This window comes from Microtus ochrogaster, unplaced genomic scaffold (genome assembly GCF_000317375.1).
Source record: "Microtus ochrogaster isolate Prairie Vole_2 unplaced genomic scaffold, MicOch1.0 UNK15, whole genome shotgun sequence".
Lineage (NCBI taxonomy): Eukaryota > Metazoa > Chordata > Mammalia > Rodentia > Cricetidae > Microtus > Microtus ochrogaster.
This window is the reverse complement of record NW_004949113.1, coordinates 1,423,436-1,432,149: the sequence shown is the minus strand read 5'-3', so window position 1 is coordinate 1,432,149 and position 8,714 is coordinate 1,423,436. Positions and strand designations below refer to the sequence as shown.

Below are 8,714 nucleotides of genomic sequence, written 5' to 3'. Positions count from 1 at the left end.
GAGGGAAATAGGAGGCTGGGAGGAGGTGGAAACTTGTTTTTTTTTCCTTTTCTCAATAAAAAAAATAAAAAATAAATAAAAAATAAAAAAAAAGTTACACCAAAAAAAAAAAGAATTTATTTTTACCATGAAATACTATGCAATTATAAAAGGTATTACTGAAGAAACATTTTACAGGTAGGAAAATGTTTATGTTGTATTACATATTAAAATTTATTTAGGGTAAAATAATGAAAGACCAAGTGTAGATATATATTTCAAAGGAAAAGAAAAAGGGAGAGCGATTATACATGAAATAGAAAAAGAGAGATTATGCATGTATGGAAGAAGTCAGATAGATAATACAGACAGCTAAATAAAATTGTGGGTTAAGATTAGAGAAATAAAAATAAAAACAGTACAGTAATAATCCCTAGGTAGCAGGGAGATCAACAACATTCTTCTTTGCGTTAATCTGTATTCTCTCTTTTCTTTGCTTATGCATTTCCCCTTCTGAGTATGAAAACACTATGTGTTTGAAAAATAGAGAAAATACATTAATATTAACTTTCTACTCAGCTCCAAGGCAGTTTGTTACAGCTCACAGAACATTCTGTATATTCTCTAGCTATCACTCTGGCTCAGTCTCACACACCAGGATGCTTCACATCCCCTGTCTGTACCTGTGACCCATGTCTCTGTTGCACCTTCCCCATTCTACCTATCCCCCATTCTCACACCTACTTCCCCAGGACATCTAGGTTCTTCACCGTTGGCTGCCTCCCTCTTGGATATGCAAAGTTGTCAGACCTCAAGGGAAGCTTCACTCTATCTTTGGACCTTAAGTTTTCTTTGGGAGTAGTTCCCAAACAAGGACACCTGATCTAACTCATGCTGGAACTCACACTCCTATTTGTACTTTTTACCATCATTACATTCCAGAAAAAGTTATGTGTGTGAGTGTGTGAGTATGTAGAAACTGAAAGTTCTTGAGTCCCTGTATATGAAACTAAGCAAGTGTGTGTGTGTGTGCGTGTGTGTGCGTGTGTGTGTGTGTGTGCATGCGTGCGTGTGTATGTGCATGCGTGTGTGTGTATATGTGTGTGTGTAGAAACTGAAAGTTCTTGAGTCCCTGTATATGAAACTAAGCAAGTGTGTGTGTGTGTGCGTGTGTGTGCGTGTGTGTGTGTGTGTGCATGCGTGCGTGTGTATGTGCATGCGTGTGTGTGTATATGTGTGTGTGTAGAAACTGAAAGTTCTTGAGTCTATGCTTGAGCTTCCCCAGGTAAAGGGCCATTGGACCTTAGGTCTCTGCCATCTGATGATGTGCTCTGAGTACAATTTTGTAAGCCAAGATGCTCATGCCTGGATTGGACAGTGAATGGTTTTCAGGAGGTGCAGACATATAAACCCAGGGACACTTACAAGAGCAGAGACACTGAAACCTCCTGCTGACCCTCCAAAGATGGTTACAGAGCCTGGATTGCCCCCAAACTTGGCAATGTTGTCCTGGACCCAGCGTAGTGCAGCCACCTGGTCCAAGTGACCCCAGTTGCCCTGGCTGTGTTCATCTCCTGTGCTGCAAGGGAACAGATTAGTGTTTAGGCAGAGATGTCATGGCAAAGCTCACAAGGATCTCAATACCTCAAATGGGCTGGGGACTACATACTTCAGTCCTGACACAGAAGTCTAACTGGATCTCACTTTACAACACTGCTCTATGTGGGGCTCTATGCTTATCTTCCAGCAGCTCTGTACCAAGGGACCAGCATGCATCCAGCACTGCTCTGAGCTAGAGCACAGCTGGGAAGAAACCTCAAATCTCTAAGTACTTTCAGCTAACACTGCAGACCACGAACTGGTAGCTGAAGAGAGAATGATTCCAGATAGAAAAAGAAAACCAGGCAAACACCATGGCAGGTGTGGGCCTGAGAAGCTCATGTTTTATTTCTTTTCACTGGGAAAGGCCTCTTTGAGACACTGGGTTGGGTGGAGACCTGAATAAAATGAGGACAGAAGCCTTGGTACTGTCCAAGGAGTGGAGTTAGACTTAGAAGAAGCAGCAGGAGCAAAGATTCCAGGGTTGGGGACAATAGTGTAGACATGGCTGCTGTGAGTCTTGGAAAGTGCTTTTGTGTCATTGTAAGGGACATGGACACACTGCTAAGAGACAGCACAGGCCTTCCTGTCTCAGAGAACACTCCAAGAAAAATGACTGTCATATTAAAATGGCAGGTATATAATAATAAATTATTCTAATAATTATCCCTGCCACAGAAGCAGAGCTTTGATTAGATTGCAACAGAGGGTTGCAATGGCTGCAGAGACCCAGAACTTTGGTTAAAGTTGTGGCAGAGAGTCACAGTCACTGTACAGACTCAGAACTTTGATTAGAGTTGCAGGAGAAGGTCACGGTGGCTGCACAGACCCAGAGTTTGATTAGAGTTGCAGCAAAGGTTACAGTGGCTGCATAGACCCAGAGCATTGATCAGAGTTGCAGCAGAGGTTGCAGGGGTTGCACAGATTCAGAGCATTGATTAGAGAAGCAACAGAGGGTTGCAGTGGCTGCACAGACCCAGAGCTTTGCTTAGAGTTGCAGCAGAGGGTCGCGATGGCTGCAGAGACCCAGAGCTCTGATTAGAGTTGCAGGAGAGGGTCACAGTGGCTGTACAGACCCAGAGTTTGATTAGAGTGGCAGCAGAGGTTGCAGTCACTGCACAGATCCAGAGCTCTGATTAGAGTGGCAGCAGAGGTCACAGTGGTTGCTATGGCATGGAGAAGAGCTGTTCGCCAGTAGGTTCACTGCTAGGATTCTGGTCTCTACTGTAATATGGAATTATTTATCTATGAAAGAACACGTGATTGATAAGATCAAGACAAGGTGATTATGTCACATAGGGCACAACTTTAAGAGGGATCTGTAGAGAACTCATGGGACCTAGTTCATCAAAGGAACTTTGTGATAAAAATAGCAAGATCTGGACTAGAGCAATGGCTCAGTGCATAACAGCAATTGCTACTTCTGTCAAGTATCCAGTGTCAATTCCCAGCACACAGTGGCATCTCATAATCAACCATAACTCCAGTTCCAGGGATCTGAAGCCCTCTTCTGGCCTCTGTAGGCATAGCTTACTTGGTTTACAAACATACATGTAGGCAAAACACGCATATGTGTGAAATAAAAATGAACACATCTTTAAATTTTTTTGAAATAACCAGATCTCCCCTACCCCTGGCTTTCCACCTCGTCATGTGGTCTTTTCATGAACATTCTGTTCTTCTACAATGCTTTATTTTTCATCTAAGGGCCATCAACAGTAGGTTGGTTGATGAAGCTAGCCAATATTCCATTTTCAGCCCCTCAAAGCTTGTGTTAAATAAAACTTCTCTGTAATTAACTCGCTTCGAGTATTTTGTGTTATTAACAGGAAATAGTCAATGGAATGGCTAATGTGTAGACTAAAAAGTACAGTATCTTACCTGAAGAATCCCCAAATGCCAAGGCGGTACTGAATGGCCACCACCACCACATTTTCGTGGGCAGAGAGGGCCAGTCCATCATAGGTGGATGCCCCACCCACTACCAGTGCGCCTCCGTGGATCCACACCATCACCTGGACAAGAGCATAACCAAGTTTGCAGTCCATAGCTTCAGTGCAGAGAGCCCGCTTTCAGTGCTGCTGGGGAGTCGGGTACATAGGTAGCAGACTTGGGAACACAGTGAATGTTGTTTGGTTTGGTCATCAACCTCTGTTTTGCTCACTGTGGCTGTCATGCAAACGACAGCAATGCCCCAGCAAGGCTATAACATGTATCTCTCTATTTCAAATTCTCTCAGCTCCTGCCCAGAATGTAATGTAACTCAGTACTCCCTGTATTTCTCATTTCTCAAACGCTCACAAGATTCTCCAACTAAGAGCATCATTATGGGAACAGCTCAAAGGTAAATATGATTCCCTCACCCTCAATGAGGTCTTATCGCTCTATGCCTCAGTGAAGATGAAAGTGTCAGCTTTTGTATTTCTGCTTCATCTCATCCCAGGTAACTCCTTGGTGCTGTACTAGACTTTCCCACAGGTAAGTGATTTTTCTGGTGAGACACATACTATCCTATGGCACTCCTTCCTAATGTGCCTCTTTATGCACACCCAAGTCCCCCTACCCTGCCAATCCCATTTCATACTTGCTTTCTTCAGAAAGTCTTCTTTAGCATTATCTCTGTGCCGACTATATACCAGCCCCTCTAATAGACTTGAGGTTAAGAGGAGGTATAATTCATATTTTTTATTTAAAGAATACATCAGTAAGGGAAGAAATAAGAGCATGAAAATAATATCCAGATAATGGTAATGAAAACCAAAATTAGCACACAGATCCAGAATTGTTCTATGCACTAGAAATAACTTAGTCACAAGGCAGGGAAAGTATTTTCCTATGTGACAGCTAAGAAGTGTTCCTCTTTGCCGAGAGATCACAGAAAACATAGGTAGAGGCAAAGCTTCCACCTGGCCCCAACCCCTGGATGCCGAGTTGCCCAGCCCCTGCTCATGGCTGCAGTGCAGTGAGCTCTCGGTGAGCCAGGACCCAGACTGTCCTGCAGGGCTGCCTAGTGTGTCAGCACGGCTGTGAACACTCAGGAGGTGCAGCTTTTGAGTCATTGAGCTCTCACAGGACAGTTCCCATGTGAGGAAACAGGCTGAGGTTAGAAACAGCTCTGCTCTCTCATCCTCTGAGAAGCACAGATCCTGTGGCTCTAAAACCCATGTCCACAGCTGGAGGATCTCCCAGGACATCTTCTGTCATGGTGCCCTCAAGCCTGTCTCCTCCCCTGGGCATCCCTGCCACCTCAGGAGAGGCTGAGTCAATACCATCTAAGAGTGAAGGCTGAGCCAAAGGACGGTGGACAATGATGTGCTGAAGAGGGTATGATGTCACTGCAGACCCGAGGGCAAGGTCCTGAAACACAGGGCTTGAGTTTCTCCTTTCACTAACCCCATGTCCGACCACCGTGTTTGGGGCTACTCAGTGCGCTGTAGAAGATGGGGATGTGTGAGACTAGGGTTTATTCTCATCTCCCCATGACTGCTGAGCACATGTAGTACTTAATTTTAACACATAAATTATCCCCCATGCCAGGGCTCCACACCAAAGGGCTTCTGGGAAATTTGTTGGTTGTTGCCCTTTTACAACCAAAGGGCCACCTTCCTTTCCATCTCCAGACATCAGATGCCCACCCACCCCCAACCCTGTGATCTGCGCCTGGCAGCCTATCCCATCTCTGGCACTGTGTTTCCATGTGAAATGACCCACTTGGTCATCAGACCATGCCAAAGATGGCTAGACAAGGAAATGAGCTACACAGGTGCTGCCTATGTGAGAGAAAGGGCTGATGGGATTGGCTCAGTGGTCTCATTTCTCATTCCCTCATGGGACAGTGAAAGCCATTACCTGGCAACGGAAGTTTTTACATTTGTCACACATTGCCTGAAAATAAATGTGTCATATGCCCTCCCTCCCAGACCCTGTCTAGAAGCACAGGTATGATGGGCAGATCACACATGGCCTGAGAATAAAGGTGACACACTCCCTTCTCTCCCACAGCCTCAGTTTCTCTAACCACAGAGAGATTTAGGTTGCTGAATTTCCTGAGAGTCCTTTTCAATTTCCCCTCTTAAAGAACGATCTCTTAGTCTTTTTGGGGATCAGAGTCTAACCTAATAATGAAAACAAACATTCTTTTCCTTCTATTTGTGTAAGAAAACTTGGAAATTGAAGATGTACATTCCAAATGTACCGTGATCTCCACCGAAATCTAATGTCACTGGTAAAATCCGAGGTCACATTGTGAAAAAGAAAACTTTGGTTCTGGAATCAGCCCTGGCCTGTGAACTACTGCTATCAGCTGCCATCATCCCTTTCTGGTTGCCTAGAAGAGCTGGAAGCTGGAACTCAGCTCTCTGGTCCAGTGGTCCCCACACTTACTGGCAGCTGGCTGTTCTTTGTCAAGTCAGCAGGCGTGTATATATTCAGATAGAGACAGTCTTCAGAAAAGTGTAGAGGGATGTTCTCCTTTCTGTTGGTGAAAAGTTCTGAGAGCACCTGTCCTCCAACTGCATCTTGGGAGCACCTGGGAGGGGAGAGAGAATATCTGAGGTTCCACTAGATTGAAGTTTGGACATATTACCCCAGAGTTGACCTTGTACTTGGAGTTTTGAGCATATAACTGAAGTTATTCACATGAGACTGGAGTCATTGTCAGGGATAAGAGAGTCTTTAATAGGTTCCTGGTGGGTCTTCTGAGATGCTAGATTCTCCCAAGACTGCAGAAGCAGCATTTTGTATCTCTCCCTTCCTGGAGCCTTTGAGGTGGACCATGAAGAGAGACACTCAGATGCTGACCGCCCTAGACAGTGACGCTCCCTGCACTATCTGGACAAAGTTTGCTCACTGGGTTGTGAGATGACAATGTAGGTAAACATACTCTTTTTTTGGATATCTTTCATAAAACAGGAAAATGACTTGCAGTGACAGACAGCCTGTTACAAGTCAGGGAAGCTATCTTTAGGGGACACCACAGGAAGACATCCTTCTGGTTCTGTCTCTACCGCTGATATACTGGGCAATCTTGGCTAAATTGCTTGCTCTGGCTTTAGCCTGCATGGCCAGGTGAAGTGAGTGCTGTCTCTAAGCACCTCACCATCTGGCCTGCTAAAGGTTCTTTCATCTTCCTTTCCCGGCAATAACCATTGTGGGCTGCCCTGATCAAGGGTCCCACAGTCTAGTGTGGAGTGGAGTTGGTAGCAATAATTGAGTTCTGTGGAGTTCCAGGCCCTGAAAAACATCGCCTTGAGCAGGAAGTCACTCAAGATGCTCATCAGCCCCAAGTGTCCACTATCCTGTTTCCCAGATGGTGTCTGGCTTCCGGTTTGTCAAATAGAAACTGGAGGTGCTCAGATCACATGCCTCCGTAGCTGTGCTGTGATAGAAATGGAAAAGGAAAGGTGGCTTATAAAACATCTCTATCCTAGATAATTTCCCCACCCAGTGGGAGAAAGAAGCACAATACACAGAAACAGAAAATGAACATCCAATAGGGGATGTCAGGTTCAACTTCATTTAGTGTTTAGAACCCACAAATGAAAACCAACATTGCATTATTTTATTTTTCCAGTGTTTTGCTGCTTATCCAATATATACATTTTTTGAGCAAGGCAATACCTGGAGAAAGTTCCACTGAATGGAAGTTTTCCTATTTCCACTGGAAAAGTGTGTGCAGCTTAGATATTTCTGGAGACAAACTACGTTTTGATTTAGAAATCTTACTTCTTGAACTTATTCCCAATTCCCATGATTGTGTGCAATGATTTGGTCACAGCAAACATATCACAGTGTTGTTAAACTGTCAAGAACATTAAAAAAACTTAACCCAAACAAAATATTAGGGGTATAAAGTCTAGTTTAATATCTAGTTAATAAAACCACTAAACACTGATTGCTACATTTATAGTGCAGAATAATGTCGATGTTATAAATGTTATCCAAATTTTCTGTCTTTTTAATCCCTGTATAAAGAAGGACAAACACAAACAAAAGACTGGAAATACAACCTCAAATGCTAGCAGTAGTTCTGTGTAGCTGACTTGTACATGATATTTAACTTTCTTTACATTTATTTCTTTGTTCGCCCCTGACTTCAGTGTTCAGTATTTATGTCTTTTATTTGCAATCAGAATGGAAAAAATAGCAAATAATATTTTTAGAAGAAATGAATACAATGATAAGGAGGCAGCCAGGAGTAGAATCTTGGAAAACCTCAAAATTAACTCGCTGAGGACACAAATACTGTCTGCACTGACATTTAGGGAGCTGTCTGGACTCCGTGGGCTTCTCCACTTGGTTCCTACGTTGGTTGAGGGACACTAACTACTGCACAACTGTGACTAGGTGGCTGTGCAGACCTGGGTGTGAGAACTCGCTGTCACCCTCACTCTTCACCCATACAGCCCCACCCATTCACTCTCAAGCAACACCAAGGGTCTAGACAGGAGAATAAGGACCTTACTTCATCCCCTCTACTTTGAAAGAAGCCTACCCCAGAGGCTTACATAGGAGGGTAGGAGGTGGTGTTCTTCACAAAGCTCCAGGGCTCTGCAGGCTGTGGTGGAGCAAACCTCAGGGAGCCAAGAGGAGGCTTGGCAAAGGGGACTCCCAGGAAGACGGCCACAGGCTGTGCAAATCCTTTTAAACTGACATACTTCCCCAGGACTTTGCCATGAACAGTGTTCACCACAGGTGGTGAGGACGGGTGCCCTGCTGGACAAGAGAAAATGGGAACACACCAGTAAGGAAAAGGCAGACCTGCATTCCTGGTGAGTTTGTCACTTTAGGACTGATGGCATTGATAAAATCAACTGAATTCTTCTGGAACACCCCTTTAATCCTAGCACTTGAGGGCAGGACAGGTAGATCTCTGTGAATTCAAGGCTGGCATGATCTACAGAGAGAGGGAGTTTCAGGACAGCCAGAGCTACACTAAGAAACCAAGTCTTAAAAAAAAAATCATCCAGCCGAAGTCACTGCAGAAGGAGAGAAAGAGAGGACATGAATATGAGCTTTGGCTTCCACTAGAAACGTCCACCTATTGGGATCCTGGTGCAGAGCTGCAGACTGGGTGAGATGATGGACTACGGTGGTCCCTGCCCGCAGGAGGGCTCACCTCGTAGGAGGGCAGCAGA

At 44.5% G+C, this 8,714-nt stretch overlaps 1 protein-coding gene across 3 annotated transcripts in view; it reads right to left on the bottom strand.

Moving 5' to 3' along the window:
- LOC102002427 (carboxylesterase 1D-like) overlaps window positions 1-8,714 on the bottom strand; it is a 36,521-nt gene that overhangs the window by 25,010 nt on the left and 2,797 nt on the right. For 2 of the 3 annotated variants that reach the window (XM_026789186.1, XM_026789187.1), the window contains exons 2-5: window positions 8,085-8,292; window positions 5,962-6,106; window positions 3,460-3,593; window positions 1,405-1,558 (exon numbers count right to left, since the gene is read on the bottom strand). In XM_026789186.1, coding sequence (XP_026644987.1) covers window positions 1,405-1,558; window positions 3,460-3,593; window positions 5,962-6,106; window positions 8,085-8,292 — 641 coding nt within the window. The remainder of the gene's footprint in view (window positions 1-1,404; window positions 1,559-3,459; window positions 3,594-5,961; window positions 6,107-8,084; window positions 8,293-8,714) is intronic. The other variant, XM_005367007.3, reaches the window with a different exon arrangement.